General features: G+C 45.1%; 1 protein-coding gene across 3 annotated transcripts in view; it reads right to left on the bottom strand.

Moving 5' to 3' along the window:
- LOC126251885 (collagen alpha-1(XVIII) chain-like) overlaps nt 1–24,574 on the bottom strand; it is a 733,026-nt gene that overhangs the window by 156,008 nt on the left and 552,444 nt on the right. For all 3 annotated transcript variants that reach the window (XM_049952585.1, XM_049952587.1, XM_049952586.1), the window contains 3 exons: nt 23,982–24,031; nt 19,534–19,620; nt 14,794–14,868 (listed from right to left, as the gene is read on the bottom strand). In XM_049952585.1, coding sequence (XP_049808542.1) covers nt 14,794–14,868; nt 19,534–19,620; nt 23,982–24,031 — 212 coding nt within the window. The remainder of the gene's footprint in view (nt 1–14,793; nt 14,869–19,533; nt 19,621–23,981; nt 24,032–24,574) is intronic.

Here is a 24,574-nt window from a genome sequence, read left to right as displayed (position 1 = left end):
GCCAATATGCTGCCGATATGGTTGCACTATTGGTCGGAGGATGGCATTCGCATATCGTACAACCGTTACGTAGCCTTCCATGACCACCAGCTGCGTACGTCGGCCCCACATAATGCCACCCCAAAACAGCAGGGAATCTCCATGTTGCTGCACTCCCTGGACAGTGTGTCTAAGACGTTCCGCCGGAACGGGTTGCCTCCAAACACGTCTCTGACGACTGTCTGGTTGAAGGCATATGCGACACTCATCGGTGAAGAGAATGTGATGCCATTCCTGAACGGTCCATTCGGCATGTTGTTGGACCCGTCTGCACCGCTCTGCATGGTGTCGTGGTGGCAAAGATGGACCTCGCCATGGACGCCGGGAGTGAAGTTGCGCATCATGCAGTCTATTGCGCACTGTCTGAGTCGTAAAACGACGTCCTGTGGCTGTACAAGAAGCATTATTCAACATGGTGGCGTTGCTGTCAGGGTTCCTCCGAGCCATAGTCCGTTGGAAGCGGTCATCCATTGCAGTAGTAGTCCTTGGCCGGCCTGATCCAGGCATGTCAGCCGGCCGAAGTGGCCGTGCGGTTAAAGGCGCTGCAGTCTGGAGCCGCAAGACCGCTACGGTCGCAGGTTCGAATCCTGCCTCGGGCATGGATGTTTGTGATGTCCTTAGGTTAGTTAGGTTTAACTAGTTCTAAGTTCTAGGGGACTAATGACCTCAGCAGTTGAGTCCCATAGTGCTCAGAGCCATTTGAACCATTTGAACCAGGCATGTCATCGACAGTTGCTGTTTCTCTGTATCTCCTCCATGTCCGAACAACATCGCTTTGGTTCACTCCGAGACGCCTGGACACTTCCCTTGTTGAGAGCCCTTCCTGGCGCAAAGTAACAAAGCAGACGCGATCGAACTGCGGTACTGAACCGCCTAGGCTTCGTTGAACTACAGACAACACGACCCGTGTACCTCCTTCCTGATGAAATGACGAACTGATCGGCCCTCGGACCCCCTCCGTGTAATAGGCGCTACTCATGCAAGGTTGTTTACGTATTTGGGCGGGTTTAGTGACATCTCTGAATAGTCAAAGGGACTGTGTCTGTGACACAATATCTACAGTCAACGTCTATCTTCAGGAGTTCTGAACACTGGGGTGATGCAAAACGTTTTTTCATGTGTGTATATCAGTGACAAGAATTAACACGGAAAGAAACAAATACATGAAGTAACAGTCTGGAGGGGACCAAAGAAGGTTTTGATTCTTAAAAGCAACAAGTCATCAAGACGACCTCTCTAGTGGAACTTTGGGACCAATGAACTCGCTGTTTGGTCCTCTCCCACCAAAACAACCAACCAACCACGCAACCAACCAATCTAACGGAACTTGGGGAGGATCTGTTATACCGCCTGACACAAAATAGTAAACATAAGCTCCAAACACACGCACACGCATACACACACACACATCAACACACACACACACACACACACACACACACACACACACACACACACACATACAATGTTTTGGAGAGGGACAGTGGCGTTACTCCTGGCGTCGTGGTGTGGGAAGACATCGGGTATGACTTCTGGTCATTGCTGGTAGTGACTAAATGAAATCTTGACGACACAACGGTATGTCACAGACAACCTGATTCCTCAACTGTTACCTCTGGTATCGTGGTGCGAGTTTCAATAGTACAGTGCTCATCACACATGGCACACATCTCTATGACCTGACTGCATGTTATTGAGTTTCTCCCGTGACCAGCAAGATCCCCACATCTGTCGCGAACAGTACGTATGTGAGACCAGTTCGGACGTGAACTCTGTCCCATTGTCGGTGTAGTGTCGGCAGACTTGCCAACGCTACGCACACTAATTGAAAGAGGCGGCCAAGATGCACGCGCTAACTCACGAAGGATGGAGTGAGGTCTGAAACAGGATACGTAATGAATGTTATAAAGAAAAGTACGTAGCTGCGGAAATACTTAACTTTATTCCATCCTTGTGGTACATCGCTCTTGACGAATCAAGTGAGACTCTTAAGATACATGCAATGTTACAAAGGGCGCCTTGCTAGGTCGTAGCCATGGACTTAGCTGAAGGCTATTCTAACTGTCTCTCGGCAAATGAGAGAAAGGCTTCGTCAGTGTAGTCGCTAGCAAAGTCGTCCGTACAACTGGGCCGAGTGCTCGTCAGTCTCTCGAGACCTGCCTTGTGGTGGCGCTCGGTCTGCGATCCTGACAGTGGCGACACGCGGGTCCGACATGTACTAATGGACCGCGGCCGATTTAAGCTACCACCTAGCAAGTGTGGTGTCTGGCGGTGACACCACAGTCGGTATCCGGGATATCAAGGACCTGTTACAAGAGTTGTGGGTCAGCATGCCTGAGGAGAGGGTACAACGGCTTTATGATTCTCTTCTCAACCAAATCAGTGCAAGCATCCAGATCAAATGGGTGTACTGTCGTACTGATAAACTGGCTCATCTGCGAAGTTTTATAATCACTGTGTGGCCGAGTGGTTCTAGGCGCTTCAGTCCGGAACCGCGCGACCGCTAAGGTCGCAGGTTCGAATCCTGCCTTGGGCATGGATGTGTGTGATGTCATTAGGTCAGTTAGGTTTAAGTAGTTCTAAGATCCAGGGGACTGATGACCTCAGAAATTAAGTCCCAGAGTGCTCAGAACCATTTGAACAATTTTTATAATCACTGTAATAATATCACATACCCTCTGAATCAGTGAATTTTCATTTCGTTTCCTCCTGCCTTCTGGGAGCTTCGCTTTTTTTGGCAGGTAGTGTAGAAACATTTAGCATCGTAGCTTCCGACTCAGTCCTTTCCGGACCTGGTTTGAATACCTCAGATTGGTACACTGGCACTTCTCCATCATCCCTGTAAATTCATGTCATCATCATCATCCGTCCGCAGCTCGAGTCAAGTGGTTAGAGCCGCTGCCACTGGATCACGGGGACCAGGGTTAGAATCCTAGCTAGGTTGGCGGTTTTCTCCGCCCAGTGACTGGGTGTTTGTGTTGTCCTCATCATTTCATCATAATTCAGGAAATGGCGAGACTAGAAAGTGGAAAGGTTTGGAATTTATACGGGCGCTGATAACCACGCTGTTGAGCGCCCCACAAACCAAAAATTATCATCATCATCGTCTTCATCATCACGATAACAGTGGTGACAGTAAGTCACTGGATGGACACCAGCACAGACAGCTATTGTTCTGGATGCGCTGTTGGTGCTCTCCTGTGTGCATCGCGTTTAGGCCACGTCATCTCATGTTGCTGATAGAAGGAATTCACTTATCATTAAGCCGAGATTTAAAACGACATCCTGGGCTTTATTTAAGACGACAAGCTAGTGTCAACAACTTACGCTGAGACGTCATTGCAGATGCGCTATTCATGAGTATGACAGAAAAAATGTCAGATTAACAGAGGCACAGCTGAGGTGGTTTGGAGCTAGCTACCTGAGCGTTGGGTAGAGTGGCTGAGTGACGGCTTTCCAGATCATGGACTGTGACAGCAGAATTAACAACAATTTCTACAGCTCTGAAGTACATTTCACAAAACGTTAGTCTGAAGACTATTCTGAAGCGACTGACAAGCTAGCGAAAGAAGCGAGTACCGTGGGCAGTCGGGAGTACCATAACATCCTCCACTCACAAGGGTAGAACCGCAGCGCGATCGGCTAAAATCTAATAACTATGATTTTAAAATAGAGAGATGCGTCTGTTGTATCACTCTTTAAGGTCATTTACCTGTATATCTCTTCATTTGTGTGCAGTCAGTGTCTGAAAGTTAAGTAATCTAATCTGTGTACTGGTTGCCCTGAGGAGAACTACATTCCTACGGAATTACGAACAGTGCAGTGAATTAATACTTTTCTGATTCTTGAATGACGTAAAAATGTACAGAAAAAACATTTATCATTCAACGTAATTACACTCCTGGAAATGGAAAAAAGAACACATTGACACCGGTGTGTCAGACCCACCATACTTGCTCCGGACACTGCGAGAGGGCTGTACAAGCAATGATCACACGCACGGCACAGCGGACACACCAGAAACCGCGGTGTTGGCCGTCGAATGGCGCTAGCTGCGCAGCATTTGTGCACCGCCGCCGTCAGTGTCAGCCAGTTTGCCGTGGCATACGGAGCTCCATCGCAGTCTTTAACACTGGTAGCATGCCGCGACAGCGTGGACGTGAACCGTATGTGCAGTTGACGGACTTTGAGCGAGGGCGTATAGTGGGCATGCGGGAGGCCGGGTGGACGTACCGCCGAATTGCTCAACACGTGGGGCGTGAGGTCTCCACAGTACATCGATGTTGTCGCCAGTGGTCGGCGGAAGGTGCACGTGCCCGTCGACCTGGGACCGGACCGCAGCGACGCACGGATGCACGCCAAGACCGTAGGATCCTACGCAGTGCCGTAGGGGACCGCACCGCCACTTCCCAGCAAATTAGGGACACTGTTGCTCCTGGGGTATCGGCGAGGACCATTCGCAACCGTCTCCATGAAGCTGGGCTACGGTCCCGCACACCGTTAGGCCGTCTTCCGCTCACGCCCCAACATCGTGCAGCCCGCCTCCAGTGGTGTCGCGACAGGCGTGAATGGAGGGACGAATGGAGACGTGTCGTCTTCAGCGATGAGAGTCGCTTCTGCCTTGGTGCCAATGATGGTCGTATGCGTGTTTGGCGCCGTGCAGGTGAGCGCCACAATCAGGACTGCATACGACCGAGGCACACAGGGCCAACACCCGGCATCATGGTGTGGGGAGCGATCTCCTACACTGGCCGTACACCACTGGTGATCGTCGAGGGGACACTGAATAGTGCACGGTACATCCAAACCGTCATCGAACCCATCGTTCTACCATTCCTAGACCGGCAAGGGAACTTGCTGTTCCAACAGGACAATGCACGTCCGCATGTATCCCGTGCCACCCAACGTGCTCTAGAAGGTGTAAGTCAGCTACCCTGGCCAGCAAGATCTCTGGATCTGTCCCCCATTGAGCATGTTTGGGACTGGATGAAGCGTCGTCTCACGCGGTCTGCACGTCCAGCACGAACGCTGGTCCAACTGAGGCGCCAGGTGGAAATGGCATGGCAAGCCGTTCCACAGGACTACATCCAGCATCTCTACGATCGTCTCCATGGGAGAATAGCAGCCTGCATTGCTGCGAAAGGTGGATATACACTGTACTAGTGCCGACATTGTGCATGCTCTGTTGCCTGTGTCTATGTGCCTGTGGTTCTGTCAGTGTGATCATGTGATGTATCTGACCCCAGGAATGTGTCAATAAAGTTTCCCCTTCCTGGGACAATGAATTCACGGTGTTCTTATTTCAATTTCCAGGAGTGTATATTTAAAAACAATATCGATTTTATGTATGTTATTCTTTGTTCTATATTAAAAATATTAATCACTATAAAAACAGTCGACTGATTTTATGTAAATAACTACTCTGGTCTTGATCTTGGATGAGGATAGACGTGAGAGAAATTTTAAGTGTATTTACGTTGCGTTTTGGTTGCAAAACTAACGACTTATTTTTTCAGAGTATCAGAACGCCCAGTACAGCGCGAGCTTATGATTGATAATTGTCGGCCATTTACAAGGCCGCAACGTTTTATTTGAATATTGCCAATATTAAACGACAAAGAGTTGCGGAAATAACTTCAAAACTTCTTTATTTTAATTATATTATTTAACTTCAGTTCCATTTTAATTTATTTGCAAAGATTAATAGTAGATTTTCATTAAATTCTTGTGATTGCCACATAACGGCTATCTTTTTATCTCAGCTACGTAAATTCACAGAAATTAACTTACTCCGAATTCACCAGTGATAAGTATGCCACACAATAATATTTCTCTACACGAACTCATGATATTAAATCAGTATTCATTTCAATGGAATGCAATACAAGAAGAACCTGAGATATCTGGTTAACACACGAGCTAGTACAGTGATTCACACCGCTTTTTACGTGTTTCATATTTTGGGCATTGAACCTTTAAATAATATTTCTGTAAAAACAGGAGACTGTGTAATTTTCCCGTGATAAGTTGCGTTGTCGCTTTAGTGTTTGTGGCGTCATTTAATGTGTAACTATACGTATATGTGCCTACGAATCGTACAATTTAATGAAATGCGCATGTACACACAGTTGAAGCACATCACTTGACGTTCAGAACAGAACACAACTGTCAGAAGTAGAAGTTACAGAAGAAATAACACAGACAGGTATCACTAGCTGGTTTACAAACGTGTTACGCAAATAATATCTAATGTCACCTCTATGGTCCTTTAACAATCTGCAGATACCTGTTCAAAAACGTTATATTTGGACGGATGCTCCACAAAATTAATGCCCTTTGTTATTACCAGTATTTCTCTTTTGCAAAAAATAGTGGAAAGTATGAATATATCACTAGGGCCAAAGACAAGCTTTTCAAAAGCTTCAAGCGTGTAACACGAGCACGGAAAAATAGTCAGATACATGCGAACACATGTATTCAACAATAAACTAGGGCATATTAAATTCTTGTAACTAACGTGATGGAATTTAAAACTGAATTAAACAACTTGAATAGAAGAAAGAGTCTAGTAAGTATGGAGTAGGAGTAAATCAAAGGAAGGCAAAACTAATGATAGTAGCAGAAGAGGATTAGCGTAAAATTAAAAATGAGAATTGGAAACCATTAATTAAATGAACTGAAGGAATTCTGTTCACAGGAAAGAGGGTATTTCTTGCTAAAAGTAGGTTGCTGGTATCAGGCACCGGCCTTAGTTTGAAGAAGAAATTTCTGAGGATGTACGTTTGACCACAGCACTGTATGGAAGTAAATCACGGTGGGAAAACTGGAGAAGAGGAGAACAAAAGCATTTGAGATATGGTGCTATGGTAGGATGGAAAAAGTTTGCTGGCTTAATCAGATTAGAAATGAGGAAGTTGTACATAGAATTAGAAAGGAAACAAATATGAAGGAATAAACTGACTACAAAAAGAGGCAGGAATAATGAGAAATGTATTAAGGTATGAGGGAATAACTTCCATGGTACTAGAGGGAGCTGTAGAGAGCAAAAACTGTTGCGGAAGAATATAACAATTTACTGGGAATGTTAGGATAAGTGCCACTCTGAGATGAAGAGATTGGCACAAGGGAGAATTCGTGGTGGGCCACATCAAACCAGTCAGAAGACTGATGACCCCACTCCCTCATCCCCCTCTCACAAAAAAAAGAAGTTCCTGTTGGGCACTTCTGTCTGCTCCATTGGAGAACATCTTCACAGAAACTTTCTGAATCATAACGTTCTGTTGGCTGGATACCTTCATTTCCAGCCCAACGCTATTGCACAGTTCCAGCTCTGTAGACACTTTGAAGTGATTACTCAGTGTGTTTCGTAACTGTTCGTTCAAATTAGTACAGGAGACACAGGACATCTGATGCTAGGGACGATTTACACAGTGTGTGTGTGTGTGTGTGTGTGTGTGTGTGTGTGTGTGTGTGTGTGTGTGTGTATTGAACTGGGGACCTAGAAACGACGGAGAAGATTCATCCCGCCGTAGCCCTCAGTGGTTCAAACCCCACAACAGGTCACAGCAATCCACCCACTCCGCGGCCGCCCCGCACCGAACCCAGGGTTATTGTGTGGTTCGGCCCCCAGTGGAGCCCCCCGGGAACATCTCATACCAGAGGAATGTAACCCCAAATGTTTGCATGGTAGAGTAATTATGGCGTATGCGTATGCGTATGTGGAGACAGTGTTTGCGTAGCTATCGCCAACATAGTGTAACAGAGGCGGAATAAGGGGAACCAGCCCGTACTCGCCGAGGCAGATGGAAAACCACCTTAAAAACCATCCAAAGCCGGGCCGGCACACCGGACCTCGACTCTAATCCGCTGGGCGGATTCGTGCCGGGAGCGGCACGCCTTCCCGTTCGGGAAACAGCGCGTTAACCGCGCGGCTAGCCGGGCGGGCTTATACAGAAGGTAGTTTAGTATGGTAATTGTAGCAGTGACATTCACAGTAACAGGTCGAATTCGCGACCACTGGCCTGTAAGCATGCAGTGCATCGACGGACCGTTGGATGACGTGTTTGTTCGAAAAATGGTTCAAATGGCTCTGAGCACTATGGGACTTAACTTCTGAGGTCATCAGTCCCCTAGAACTTAGAATTACTTAAACCTAATTAATCTAAGGACATCACACACATCCATGTCCGAGGCAGGATTCGAACCTGCCACCGTAGCGATCGCGCGGTTCCAGACTGTAGAGCCTAGAACCGCACGGCCACCCCGGCCGGCTTGTTCGAAGATTCCTGGCATGTCCGGAATGATACCAGCAGCGACGACAGTTCTACCGACGAGGTCTTCTTCTGTTTCCACAACGGTTTCATATACCAGCCGCTTCATATGCCTCCAGAGGTAGAAACCCAGACACGTGAGGTCAGGTGACATACTGTCCACGGGGCCACCTTGGACGATCTATCGATTTCCCAAGGTGGCCCTCATATGATTCCTCACAGCTATGCTGAAATGGGCTGGCACTCCATTGTGCTGGAAGAACACCCTTTGTCTACCATACAGAGGTACATCTTTCTACAGTTCTGGTAATACATGTTTTAGTAAGATGCGGTAACTATATCCATTGAGGCGGAAAGGAAAAATCACCGAGAATGACGGCCCACACGTTAACACCGAATCGCTGCTGATGAGCGCGAGATCGAGTACCTCTTGCATTAGCGTGTCCAAACAAAGGAATTGTGGATATTTGAATGACAGTACAAATTCTCATTCAGCGACACCGACACACCGTCTTACGTCAGCACCACTAACAAAACGTCCCTTGATATTACAAGTTCCTTAACGAAACACATTTTTATTTATTCTATACCTCTTGTATTAATCTGAACGAATAGTTTTTTGAACACCCTGTATAGTGAAATGAACATACTTAGGTTACAGTCGAGTCTCTTATCAATTCACACAACTGTAGAAACATATGTTGACCAAATAACTTACGGGTTTGCTGCCGGGTGACGTCGTCGACCACTGCCGATATTTCGACAGGAGCACACCCTGACGATAGCAACGGAGTGGCACCTAAGTCTACGGCCTTTCTGCCTTACGCAGGAAGCATTTACAACAGGATTGGCCGTATTTTGCGGAAATATGATGTGAAGTGTGTTTTCGACCACCTTCTAAGATTAAGGCCCTGTTGGCGTCCATAAAAGATGATCTTGGTTTGCGTAAGGCTGGTGTCTATCGTATTCCTTGCAGTTGTGGCATGTCATGTATTGGTCAGACTATCTGGACTGTGGAAGACGGGTGTATTAAACATAAGCGTCACACACGCTTACAACAGCCGAGCAAATCCGCTATTGCAGAACATTGCCTTGACACCGGTCATCCTATGGAATACAACAACACGGAGATTCTGGCTTGCACGTCCAGCTATTGGGATAGTGTTATTAAGGAAGCTGTTGAAATCAAACTATCAAGCAACCTTATAAACAGAGATGGTGGATTTTGTTTAAATGCTGCTTGGAATCCGGCTCAGTCTCTCATCAAAAAACAGAGGGACAGAATTAGTGCTACTTGTTGATTAATAGTCACTATCGATATTTCTGATGTTGGTTATCTTTGGTTGTTTGTTGACTCTGCGGTTACTTGTTCTGTGTGTGGTCTCTTCCTTGTTTCTCCTCTGTGAAGCGAGGTATTAAATTCCCTTGCAAATTGCTTCCTCCTTGCAGTTGTGCCTTGAGAATGGCAGGGTGCGCTCCTGTCGAAATATCGGCGGTGGTCGACGACGTCACCCGGCAGCAAACCCTTAAGTTATTTGAACATTCAATTCACCGAGAGAAGTTAAGGTCTCATATGTTGACCACATCGTCGTAATTTAAAATTAAAGACATGGCGCTGTTTCTTGAACAACACTGACGCAGAAAATCACTGAAACTGCGCAGTAATGAATGCGAAGGAAAGGGTATTTTAATCCAACCAGCGACAGACAGAGTGGCATAATGCTATCATTAAGAAGGTTTACGGTGTCCGTGGACCCTGTCGAAATTAAAATATTGGCCGAAACTCTTAAAAGTAAACTGCACCTTATTTTATAATAATCAGTAGCAATGGTACTTCAGTTAAAACTCCTGGACTGAGGGGCCGTCATCAGCGGTATAAAATTATTCCCTTATATTTCGTCTCGAATTACCGGAGTCTACTTCGGAAGTTCAATTCAATTGGTTCAATTGGCTCTGAGCACTATGGGACTTAACATCTATGGTCATCAGTCCCCTAGAACTTAGAACTACTTAAACCTAACTAACCTAAGGACATCACAAAACACCCAGTCATCACGAGGCAGAGAAAATCCCTGACCCCGCCAGGAATCGAACCCAGGAACCCGGGCGCGGGAAGCGAGAACGCTACCGCACGACCACGAGCTGCGGACACTTCGGAAATGAAACGGTAGTAGCAACATTAGTAAATAGCTTTTGTTTCAACCGCGGTCTCTCAGGACCTGCTAGGACAACCACACACGTTCGCCCGCCGCTATCGAGATCCGGGGTGGCGAGGCGGTTCGGTTCGAATCCGTCTGGCGGAATAACGACGAAGGATGGTGTGCCGGCCAGCCTGGATGTGGCTTTTAGGCGGTTTACCCGCATTGAATTTTAGGCGGTTCACCCACATCCGACTAGCTGAATACCGAGATAGTATTACGACCCACCTGAGTTGTACGATTTACAAATATTTCGAACACGTTTACACAGCTTTGCATGGGATAATACTAGGCGAAGGAGGACAGCGTACATTAAATTCCGTCCTGGGAAGAAGGGCTGACGAGAGGTACGGCATCCGACCACAGTTTACCATTAGCAATGCCAAATCCAGATTAACATTCCGACTCAATGAAGACACGGATAAGGGCAGGAAAAAGAATAACCGCGTTCTTTCTGCCCGGAAGTTTTAACTGAAGTAAACATCGGCCGTGAAACTCTACACTGTATGATTAACAATCACGATTCGCAATGTTAAGTCATTTCATTGCATTGCACTTGAATAAAATGTACATCTTTGACTTCTTTCAAAATACCAGAGACTCCTCTCCACATGATCCTAATCATTTCCGTATTGTCAAGTTAATGTGCGATATAAAGTTAGTTTCCGTCACATCGATACATCTTTGTATTGCAATTTTCGCAAAAGTTTGGTATGTGTTGTCCTCACACACTTTTGGCGATTTCCTTTCTGTGTTCACGTTTAGCGCTTTACTTCTTACGAGGGGACAATGAGACGTGGTAATCACAGATTTTGATGAGTCTTACGTATGCTGTAGAGTGACCTTTACTGAGTACCTGGCTAGCAGCTTTTCATGCAACGGCTCCTTGTTTCTAAGAAAAATCGACGACGAAGTTTTATGGGTGTTCATTATACCTGTAAAAATAGGAATTTTTTGACCAGGCGAAAGTAGCACAGCGACTAAGGTTTGTGGCCATCGCACTGATGGTACGGGTTCAAATCCAGCTCGTGAACTTTTTATTTCAGTTTCATCCTAAAGAATGTCGTTAAATAGCATATATCATGCAAAGTTATTAAAAAATAAACATTTTCGCCTTAGTAATTTCATTAACAATTACAGTACACTTTTTTAAATGTGTATTCCGTTTGTTACACAATAGATTGCCCGCTGGAGTGGCCGAGCGGTTCTAGGCGCTACAGTCTGGAACCGCGCGACCGCTACCGTCGCAGGTTAGAAGCCTGCCTTGGGCATGGATGTGTGTGATGTCCTTAGGTTAGTTAGGTTTAAGTAGTTCTACGTTCTAGGGGACTGATGACCTCAGAAGTTAATTCCCATAGTGCTCAGAGCCATTTGAACACAATAGATTACAGAATCGCCTCCTCGCTATCGCTTGCATCACTTGCTACGCTACAACAGAATGCCGTATGGTATTTGTCGCAGAATGGACCGCAACAAAATTTCGTAGAGCACTAGGCACATTTAATGAAAGCCACTGCCCTGCTGGCACACGAATTTTTCAGAAGCGATACCAGAAAACACCGTTTGTTGAAATTCGGAAAGATTGTTCTGTCTTCGTTCAACTTCGACGGGAACCACGTGCATTTGATAATTCCTGTGAAAGCAGATGCACTAAATCGATGCAGAATTAAAGAATGTGTTCTTATGGAATTTTCTCAGAAAGCTATTTTTCTACCAGTCTTCAGCAAGTTGGGTTGCCAATATGGAATACATTTGGTTCAAATGGCTCTGAGCACTATGGGACTCAACTGCTGTGGTCATTAGTCCCCTAGAACTTAGAACTACTTAAACCTAACTAACCTAAGGACATCAACACATCCATGCCCGAGGCAGGATTCGAACCTGCGACCGTAGCAGTCGCACGGTTCCCGACTGCGCGCCTAGAACCGCGAGACCACCGCGGCCGGCGGAGTACATTTGGGTGAGATCATTTTTAATAGTTTTTACGATGTAAGTGCTCTCTTTTCTTTCGTCTACAGACACTTGATCATCAAGTGTCTGTTCAATCTGACCTCCCCACGAATCGAGATAACTCTGTCCAGACATTTGGCATTTTGACTGCGAACCACAAACGGAACACATATTTGAGGAAAGTTTGCTGTAGTGATTGATAGATTACTGAAGTTACTACAGAGAAAGTAACTAGTTTCGAATCAGTATGCGTGATATTTAAGTTACTATTTAATGTGTTCTGTACGATGAAGTCGAAAAAAGGGGAAAAAATAAGTACCCCGGGTAGGTTTGAACCTGTAACACCAGCGTGGTAGACCTGACTCTTAGCCGCTGAAGTACTATCGATTGATCGTAACATGTCTCACGTTACTAGTGTAGAGGGTACGCATATGACTGAAACATCGATTTTCTCTTAAACTAGGGGCCATCACTTGAAAAGAAAATATTTAACATGTCTGATGGAGCCCTTGTTAAACAAATTTTAGTTTCCTGTCATCGACCACAAACTACACAATTGTTAAGCTATTACAACAGTATTGTCCCTTCTGTGCATGTCCATAGTACCCCACTGCTGATGCTACAGTTCTTCCGTAGACTAGTCCTTGTGTCATTCACTAACACTCTTACTGTTGTGAAATTTCATTCTGTTCGTTCCAGTTTTTCAGTACGTAACTTACACTACTGGGCATTAAAATTGCTACACCAAGAAGAAATGCAGATGATAAATGGGTTTTCATTGGACAAATATATTATACTAGAACTGACATGTGATTACATTTTCACGCAATTTGGGTGCATAGATCCTGAGAAATCAGTACCCAGAACAACCCCCTCTGGCCATAATAACGGCCTTGATACGCCTGGGCATTGAGTCAAACAGAGCTTGGATGGCGTGTACAGGTACAGCTGCTCATGCAGCTTCAACACGATACCACAGTTCATCAAGAGTTGTGACTGGCGTACTGTGATGAGCCAGTTGCTAGGCCACCATTGCCCAGACGTTTTCAATTGGTGAGAGATCTGGAGAATGTACTGGACAGGGCAGCAGTCGAACATTTTCCGTATCCAGAAAGGCCCGTACAGGACGTGCAACATGCGGTCGTGCATTATCCTGCTGAATTGTAGGGTTTCGCAGGGATCGAATGAAGGGTAGAGCCACGGGTCGTAACACGTCTGAAATGTAACGTCCACTGTTCAAAGTGCCGTCAATGCGAACAAGAGACCGAGACGTGGAACCCATGGCACCCCATACCATCACGCCGGGTGATACGCCAGTATGGCGGTGACGAATACACGCTTCCAATGTGCGTTCACCGCGATGTCGCCAAACACGGATGCGACCATCATGATGCTGTAAACAGAACCTGGATTCATTCGAAAAAATGACATTTTGCCATTCGTGTACCCAGGTTCGTCGTTGAGTACACCATCGCAGGCGCTCATGTCTGTGATGCAGCGTCAAGGGTAACCGCTGTCATGGTCTCTGAGCTGATCGTCCATGCTACTGCAAACGTCGTCGAATTGTTCGTGCTGATGGTTGTTGTCTTGCGAACGTCCCTATCTGTTGACTCAGGGATCGAGACGTGTCTGCACGATCTGTTACAGCCATGCGGATAAGATATCTGTCATCTCGACTGCTAATGAAACGAGGCCGTTGGGATCCAGCACGGCGTTCCGTATTACCCTCTTGAACCCATCGATTACATATTCTGCTAACAGTCATTGGATCTCGACCAACGCGAGCAGCAATGTCGCGATACGGTAAACCGCAATCGCGATAGGCCACAATCCGACCTTTATCAAAGTCGGAAACGTAATGATACGCATTTCTCCTCCTTACACGAGGCATCACAACAACGTCTCACCAGACGACGCCGGTCAACTGCTGTTTGTGTATGAGAAATCGGTTGGAAACTTTCCTCATGTCAGCACGTTGTAGGTGTCGCCACCGGCGCCAACCTTGTGTGAATGCTCTGAAAAGCTAATCATTTGCATATCACAGCATCTTCTTCCTGTCGGTTAAATTTCGTGTCTGTAGCACGTCAACTTCGTGGTGTAGCAATTTTAATGGCCAGTAGTGTAAATTGATGGACCATTACCATCAAACGAGTAAAAAATGCAGTAAATAAGATTCCAGATGCAGTCGCTTGATACTCGTAGACTTTTATAAAAACTGTAGGGTTTTCAAGATCATAAAATTCGGCATGCGAATCAAAATATTTGAAAGTAACAAGAGGTGAGAGAGTGAACACTCATTAGCTAAGAGATATAACGTGCGTAGGGAAGATACTCACGTAGATGGTTTCGTTAGATTCCTTGCAGTCGCAGACGCCCGGCGGGCCAGGTGGTCCAGGTGGTCCACGAAGCTTCTGTAACAGAGTACACTGATCAAATGTTTTGCACATAGATACACTTTTCTCTCTATTAACAGAGATTGGTGTATTTACAGGATAAGCCGAACTCCAACGACACTGTTCGGAGATATTTTCTGAGTGTGTTGATATGCAAGGGTCCCTCCAAAAGAAATGCACACCATTTTTTTTTAAATCCATCTTTTATTCTACATGTTTGAAAGTTTTACAGTGTGTAGATTCATCCTTTAGGAACAATATCTTCATTTCTCCACATAATTTCCACCCCTCTCAACTGCCTTACGTCATCTTGGAACCAGCGCCTGTATAACCGCACGGTAAAATTCTGGACCAACCTGTTGGAGCCACTGTTTCGCAGCGTGCACAAGGGAGTCATCATCTTCAAACATTGTTCCACGAAGACAGTCTTTCAGTTCCCCAAAGAGATGATAGTCACATGGAGCGAGGTCAGGACTGTAACGCGGGTGTTTCAGGGTTGTCCATCCGAGTTTTGTGATCGCCTCCATGGTTTTTTGACTGACATGTGTCCGTGCATTGTCGTGCAACAGCAAAACATCCTGATTTTGCCGATGTGGTCGAACACGACTCAGTCTAGCTCCAAGTTTCTTCATTGTCGTCACTCATGCATCAGAATTTATGGTGGTTCTGTTGTGGACTGGCAAGACAGCCAATCCACTATGACAGGTAGCCGAAAGGCACGCATTTAAGCTCACGTACGATGGCGTGAGGTTTGGAACAGGACAAGGTCTTTATAGTAGCAAAAATAGTACGTAGCTTCTGGAATACTTGACTTTAATCCATAATTGGTGAACATCAGTCTGACGGTACATGCATCACAAGATAAATAGCAATTGATAATGGCGCCTTGCTAGGTCGTAGCAAATGACGTAGCTGAAGGCTATGCTAACTATCGTCTCGGCAAATGAGAGCGTAATTTGTCAGTGAACCATCGCTAGCAAAGTCGGCTGTACAACTGGGGTGAGTGCTAGGAAGTCTCTCTAGACCTGCCGTGTGGCGGCGCTCGGTCTGCAATCACTGATAGTGGCGACACACGGGTCCGACGTATACTAACGGACCGCGGCCGATTTAAAGGCTACCACCTAGCAAGTGTGGTGTCTGGCGGTGACACCACAGGTTCCACTTGGCATGATGTCCACAAGCAAGAGTCCTTCGGTATCGAAAAACACCGTAGCCATAACTTTTCCAGCAGAAGGTGTGGTTTTGATTTTTTTCCTTGGGTGAATTTGCATGATGCCACTCCATTGATTGCCTCTTCGTCTCTGGTGAAAAATGATGGAGCCATGTTTCATCACCTGTCACAATTCTTCCAAGAAATTCATCTCCACCATTCTCGTACTGTTCCGAAAGTTCGTTGCATACTGTTTTTCTTGTTTCTTTGTGAGCCACTGTCAACATCCTGGGAACCCACCTGGCACAAACCTTTTTTAACGCCAACACTTTCAGTATTCTGCAAACACTTCCTTCCCCTATCCCAACGTAGCGTGACAATTCGTTCACTGTGATGCGTCTGTCAGCAGTCACCAATTCGTTAACTCTCTGCACATTGTCTGGAGTGTGTGCAGTACAAGCCTTGCCGCTGCGAGGACAATCCTCAATATTTCTGTGGCCGCTTTCATCACGTAACCTGCTTGCCCACCGACCAACTGTACTGCGATCGACAGCAGCATCTCCATATACCTTTTTCAACCTCTTGTGGATGTTTCCCACTGTCTCGTTTTCACAGCGCAGGAATTCTATGACAGCACGTTGCTTCTGACGAATGTCAAGTGTAGCAGCCATCTTGAAGACACGCTGTGACGGCGCCACTCGCGGGAACAGGTTGAACTAAGTTTGAAAACAAGCGGGAAGGATGTATCTACACACTGTAAAACTTTCATACATGCAGAATGAATGCTGTATTTTTTCAAAAACAGTGTGCATTTCTTTTGGAGTGACCCTCGTAAAGCACCCACGGTCTTGATGATTACACAGGAACTACATTTCTTTTGAATTTTTATCCCCGTTTATATTTCCATCTCTACAGCGCTTAAAAAATCAGTGCACAGTGCGACAGAGCAAAAATGAGCGCTAAGTGGTGTGAACCTTATTCGCAAACAAACTATTTCCACAATCCTCTTGCTGAAACTGGAAGTAGTACATGAAACATCTTGAAACAACTGCTTCCTACCCCCCCCCCTCTCTCCCTCCCTCCCTCTCTCTCTCTCTCTCACACACACACACTCACACACACATACACAATTAAATTAATTTCTCTCCCAGTAGACGCACCACTCGCACCAGGCACCGAATATTAGCGCCACATTGGACAAAAACAAAATGATGAACAGTTCAGTGGCGACAATAACACAGGGTGCTTGGATGTGCACGGCGACTCCAAGTATTTTATGTATGAAAACCTGTGGTACAACCACATCTACATACATAGTCCGTAAGCCACCGTGCTGCGGCTGGCGGAGGATACCCTGTACCAATTCCTTTCCTGTTCCACTCGCATGTAGAGCGAGGGAAAAAAGACAGTCTATACGCCTCCGCAAAAGCCCTAATTTCCCTTCGTGATCCTTACGCGAAATGTATGTTGGTGGCTGTAGAATCGTTCTACAGTCAGCTAGAAACGCCAGTTGTCTAAATTTGCTCAATAGTGTTCCTCTAAAAGAACGTCTCCTTTCCTCAGGGAATTCCTGTTTGAGTTCCAGAAGCATCTCTGCAATACCTGCGCGTTGTTCAAACCTACCGGTAACAAAAGTAACAGCCTATCTCTCTACTGCTTCGACGTCTTCCTTTATCAGAGCTGGCGTGGATCCCAAACACTTGAACAGTGCTCAAGAATAGGTCGCACGAGCGTCCTACATCCGGTTTCCTTTGCAGATGAACCACACTTTCCAAAAATGTTCCCAATAAACCCGGTGAAGGGGACGTGTAAAAGATGTTAAAATAGTGTATGTAATTGCATCTAAAAAAGGAAGCACACCAGAGATGCAAAACAGGACGGAAAAACTAAGTGCAGGACATATACCAATAGTACTCTCGGAAAAAGTGTTTAAAAATTGATAACTCTTTAAGCAAATGCTCGCAGTTACCCTGCAGCAGACATAATTTCAAACAATGGAGGGAAGGCGACGTGCTTTTCGGGAGGCATTATTAAAGAAATTTAGAGAACTGCATATGACACCAATTGCAGAACGATTCTACTGCCGCCAATCCACGTTTAGAGTAGGGGCCACGAAGATAAGAGAACTCAGGGATCGTGTAGAGGCATGTACACAGTTGTGTTTGCTCGCTCTGTTTGCGAGTGGAACAGCAAAGGAAATGGCTAGTAGTGGTACACGCTGCCCTCTGCCATGCACCGTACGGCAGCTTGGGAATATATACTTAGAAGTAGATGCAGATAAGAAGTCATAAAAGCAAGCCGACATATACAACTATACTTACTCAGTTAAGCAACTTCAGGTGAGAAATCAAAGCAAAATTAAAAAGCCCATACGTTATAGTTTTTAGGCCTAAAATAAACAACCATGAGCGTCATATAATTTTCTTACAGAAATAAATCGAGACCCGAAGAAGATGACACAAATGTGTTAAAACATGTCTAGGTAAATAGAAAAAAGATATAGATTGTGTTTTGCAGAAGTCAGGGTGAAACAAATAAACAAATTTGTTCCAGTCGCTGTAGACGTAGGCAAAAAAGCAGACATATAGCTGCAGGGTTGTAGCCTCTCCCCGATGTTATGCAATCTGTATATTGAGCAAGCAGTAAAGGAAACAAAGAAAAATTCGGAGTAGGTATTAAAATCCACGGAGAAGAAATAAAAACTTTAAGGTTCGCCGAAGACAATGTAATTCTGTCAGAGACAGCAAAGGACTTGGAGGAGCAGTTGAACGGAATGGACAGTGTCCTGAAAGGAGGATATAAGATGAACATCAACAAAAGCAAAACGAGGATAATGGAATGTAGTCGAGTTAACTTGGGTGATGCTGAGGGAATTAGATTAGGAAATGAGACACTTAAAGTAGTAAAGGAGTTTTGCTATTTGGGGAGCAAAATAACTGATGATGGTCGAAATAGAGAGGATATAAAATGTTTCTGAAGAAGAGAAATTTGTTAACATCGAGTATAGATTTAAGTGTCAGGAATTCGTTTCTGAAAGTATTTGTATGGAGTGTAGCCATGTATGGAAGTGAAACGTGGACGATAAATAGTTTAGACAAGAAGAGAATAGAAGCTTTCGAAATGTGGTGCTACAGAAGAATGCTGAAGATTATATGGGTAGATCACATAACTAATGAGGAGGTATTGAATAGAATTGGGGAGAAGAGGAGTTTGTGGCACAACTTGACAAAAAGAAGGGACCGGTTGGTAGGGCATATTCTGAGGCATCAAGGGATCACAAATTTAGCATTGGAGGGCAGCGTGGAGGGTAAAAATCGTAGAGGAAGACCAAGAAATGAATACTCTTAACAGATTCTGAAGGATGTAGGTTGTAATAGGTACTGGGAGATGAAGAAGCTTGCACAGGATGAAGTAACATGGAGAGCTGCATCAAACCAGTCTCTGGACTGAAGACAACAACAACAATAGCTGCCGACAGCTCCTCTACTCCAAAATTCGAGGATAAAAAGAGAGCAGAGCATGCTGGCACTCACCTCAGGGTCCAGCTCTGGAACGGGGCCCGGCGGTCCCTGTGGTCCAGGAGGTCCTGGAGGGCCCTGGACCGACTCCCCTGGTGGTCCCTGTAACAAGAACCACACACTATGCATGCAGATTCCTTTAGTAATGTCTGCTGGCCTGTAACTAGAACAATTTAATATCTAGAACATAGTCATTTTACACTGACAGGGGAAGTCTCTCGGTTCGAATAGGAATTCTCTGTTCCAGTTGCATTTAGAAGTTTTACGTACCACTGTGATTCGGGTGGTGAGAGCATTCGATTACATTACGCTTAGTTTGCACACTATGTACACGAGGTTCTTCATCAAAACGCATGAATCAATATGCACAAGCACAGTAGTCACATCTGCAATAGAAATTCCTGGACAATCGTCAGAATCACATTCTTGAGCCACAAAATCAAAAGCCACTTGAATTACATTTCTGAATTCATCAACACGTGTGGGAGTAGAGTCTATTGGCAGGAGAGCTTATGTAAAGTTTGGAAGGTAGGAGACGAGGTACTGGCAGAAGTAAACCTGTGAGGACGGGGCGTGAGTCGTGCTTGGGTAGCTCAGTTGGTAGAGCACTTTCCCGCGAAAGGCAAAGGTCCCGAGTTCGAGTCTCGGTCCGGCACACAGTTTTAATCTGCCAGGAAGTTTCATATCAGCTCACACTCCGATGTAGAGTGAAAATTTCATTCTAGAAACTACCCCCAGGCTGTGGCTAAGCCATGTCTCCGCAATATCCTTTGTTTCAGGAGTGCTAGTTCTGCAAGGTTCGCAGGAGAGCTTCTGTAAAGTCTGCAAGTTAGGAGACGAAGTACTGGCGGAATTAAAGCTGTGAGGACGGGGCGTGAGTCGTGCTTGGGTAGCTCAGTCCGTAGAGCACTTGCCCGCGAAAGGCAAAGGTCCCCAGGAAACATGTTGCCTGGTCGGACGAGTCTCGTTTCAAATTGTATCGAGCGGATGGACGTGTACGGGTATAGTTATGGAGACAACCTCATGAATCCATGAACCCTGCATGTCAGCAGTGGACCGATCAAGCTGGTGGTGGCTCTGTAATGGTGTGGGACCGCTGATACGTCTAGAAACGACTGTTACAGGTTACACGTATGTAAGCATCCTGTTTGATCACCTACGTCCATTCATGTCCATTGTGCATTCCGACGGACTTGGGCAATTCCAGCAGGACAATGCGACACCCACACGTCCAGAATTGCTACAGAGTGGCTCCAAGAACACTCTTCTGAGGTTAAACACCTCCGCTGGCCACCAAACCCCCAGCCCCCACCCCCCAGAAACGAACATTACTGAGCATGTCTGGGACGGCTTTCAACGTGTTGTTCGGAAGACATCTCCACCCCATCGTACCCTGATGGATTTATGGAGAGCCCTGCAGGATTCATGACATCAATTCGCTCCAGCACTACTTCAAACATTAGTCGTCTGCGGCACTTCTGCGTGCTCGCGGTGGCCCCACACGATATTAGGCAGGTGTATCAGTACCAGTTTCTTTAGCTCTTCAAAGTATTTTAACTCGTATATCATAACATTTAAAATTATCCGAACATTAATGGTTTCGTTCATTTTTTCTGTCTGTGTATGACAATATGGACACACGACACTAAACACGTTACTGCTTGTTGAGATAACTGACTGGCGTTTTAACACCTCCACCACTCCTCCAAAGATTGGAAGCGCTGTTGTGTACAGAACAAGTGCAATCCAATCACACGCCTACGCTGGCGTGGTTAGAAATGTTTAAATACAAATGCCTGATCGAGCTGAGAACATCCCTAGTGATAGACACTGTAGAGGAGCTTTTTTTTTTAACACGTATACCAGGACATATTTAGGAGAAGCTTATGTGAATGCACTGCAATCTTAATATACCCGGCGTGTCTACGTCATATGTAGACACCAGACTCAGTTGTAGGTGTCGAAGACAACACCCTCGACTTGAAGTAGCTATTCTCGTAAACGATGTCGAAGCCCACTGGACATTAGATTAGTCACCTCTAGGAGACGTAAAGTTAGTAACGTGTAACATAATATCTGCCCCTGATGACGCTTGAAATTCGGTGAGGAAGAGAGTCGACAAGTTTAGTCAGCTATGCCATAGCCAACTGGTGATGAAACCCCGGACAGCTTAAAAAGTGTGGAGAATTCAAGTGATATGTTTCACCCGTTCTTCCAAGTAGTCGCAGACTTTTCAATGGGATTAAGATCGGGAGATTTAGTGGGCCATCGAGGTATGATAGTGTTCGTCAAACCAGGACATATGCTTGTAGCTCTGTAGATACGGCTTTTGTCATCCTGGAAGACGGGAGTGCCCACAACATTATAGTTCATCAAGCTGTGACATGGTCGCAAATTGAACAGTGACCAAAGTGTAAAACAAATTTCTGTACTTCACTTCTATGGTCACAAGCTGTTCGTAGGTTGTGTTCCAAAAATGAACAACATAGAGACAGAAGTGATGACACTTTCTGCAGGACCTGACCATCATTTTGCAGGACAGTGCTCAACCACGTACAGTGCAAGCTGTTACTGATTTATTTGACTGATGGGGGCTGCTAAGTGCTATACCACCTACTGCACTCCTCTGACTTAAGCCCTTGTAACTTCAAATCGATTTCTAAACTGAAGGAAACACTTCACGGCATTCGCTTCAGAACTACTACAAATCCGTCGGGCAATAGACCGCTCCGCTCGAACTGTCACACTGCTAAGAGTATCCTACGATTTCCACATTGCTGACAACGGGTTATACACAATGCTGGTGACTACTATGAAGGTCAGTAAAACTTTGAAACACTTATCTATTTTGTAAGAGCTGTAAATAAATAGTTGCCACTTTCATAGTTCCAACCCTCTTATATATATTTGAAGATACTGAGGCTGATTTTGTGTTTAACATTTGACGATCCACTACAGCTCCAGTATATTAGGACATGTTTTTATAAAAGAGATCTGAAGATGGTCATTAGAGACCGAAACCGGTAGTCTGATGACAAAAAAGTTTGTGAACATAGACGTGAAACAAAGGAAATTAATTCATTGTAATTCATGTTCACGCTAACCCGAATGTACTAAATGTATCCCTGAAACATGACGGAACTAGCTCCGGACTGAACCACTCCCTCATCGGACTGCAAGCTATACGCCTCATTAGACCGTCGAAGGACTCGACGCCTTGCGTCATTTGATGAGGGCAAAACCGCGGCTTGTCGCACCACACTATACGTCTCCAATAACCTACTGTCCATTTTCTATGTTGTTTGGCGTGCTGAAGATCGGTAGCTTTAAGCGCCGTTGTGAGCCATGGCCTTTTGCGAGAAACCCAACCCTAAATGTCCATATTATGTAGTTACCTCTGCAATGTTGGCCCAAAAATTGGTTGAGATTGACCTGCATTCGTTTAATGGCAGCAGCAATCAGCGCAGGAACTGAAACCAAATGTCGTTCCAAGTCGGTTAGAATCTTTCTGCGACCACTATTCATTCCATCATGCTTTATAGACATTTCAGAAAGTCCTCGGTGATACACCAAAAAATAGGGCAACTTCACTCACGATCCGGTTATAGGCACTTCCTAAAACGATAGCTTCTGTTTCCACGTCGACGTCTCTTACTGGCATACAAGAACTATATGAGAAAGGTAATAAAGCTGATTTTTTATCTACCAAAGTTTTAATTTTTTTCAAACAACAATATTGTCCCATTCAAAGTAGTTCCCTTCGATAGCTACACACCGGCAGAATCATTGTTCGCAGTGTTGGTAGAAGCGCTGAAAGCCTTCAGCTTTTAGGACCTTTAAGTATGTCGGTCACATTCTTTTGAATTTCCTCCATAGTCCCAAAATGACTTTCTTTTAAGACAGTTTTCAATTTCTGGAAAAGAATAAAGTCACAAGGACGCAAATCAGTTGAACAGGAGGCTTTGGAACAACAGGAATGCCTTTTGAGGTCAAAAATTCCGTGACGGAACTGGCTATATAAGATGAGGCGTTGTCATTTTATGCACAATGCCCCTACGGTCAAAAAACCAAATCAGCATTGTTTTGATCTTTGATCAGGTAACAACCATTATTGTTAATCGAACATGTCATTATCCGCTTCCTAAAACTATCAGTAAATGAAATAAATACGTCGTTAACTTCTTGGAATGGAGAGAGGCAATCTCGTCGTAACGGAGCACACCAGGAGGTCGTGTTATAAACCCAAAAGTTAATTATTTCTTTTCCTATGCTTTCAAAATACAGTCTTTCTAACTATTGGAACTGTAATGAATAAAAACTATGAAAATATATTCCTCGATGATGTGCGACACAGCATGTAAAACAATGAAGCTGGGAAGACCACCTTCGATGATACACCAAAAAATAGGGCAACTGCACTTTCGATGAAAATTTCATTTTTCGGTAAGCTTTGATGTACTCACCGGAGGGCCAGCGTCGCCTTTTTCTCCTTTCGGTCCCGGAACCGGAATCTCTGAAACATAAACCGATTAACTGATACGGAGTTTTTTTCTAAACTCAAGAATAAGTATGATACAATTTTTTCATTAAATAATGGAAACGTTGGACAGGTCAATTTAATAGTCATAACTATAAAGGAGTGTCTGGTAAGTTAGAAACTAACTATTCAGATACGTATTTCTACAGCACTTTCAGATATTCAGCTAAAAAAAAAACAACAACGAATTTCCGTCTGTAAATACACACATCAAAATAAGTTTTACATCACTTCGGTTCCTGGAGTTCCGGAACCTGTACAGAAAATTGGAATAGAGATCAACATAAACATCATTTCCGCTCTTTTTATTGCTATGAAAAGCACACATTGCATGTTGTACCACCATACCGCGAGACCTTCAGAGGTGGCGGTCCAGACTGCTGTACACACCGGTACTTCTAATACCCAGTAGCATGTCCTCTTGCATTGATGCATGCCCGTATTCGTCGTGGCATACTATCCACAAGTTCATCAACACACTGTTGGTTCAGATTGTCCCATTCCTCTACGGCCATTCGT

Source organism: Schistocerca nitens, chromosome 4 (assembly GCF_023898315.1).
Source record: "Schistocerca nitens isolate TAMUIC-IGC-003100 chromosome 4, iqSchNite1.1, whole genome shotgun sequence".
NCBI lineage: Eukaryota > Metazoa > Arthropoda > Insecta > Orthoptera > Acrididae > Schistocerca > Schistocerca nitens.
This window is presented reverse-complemented; position numbering and strand designations above follow the sequence as displayed.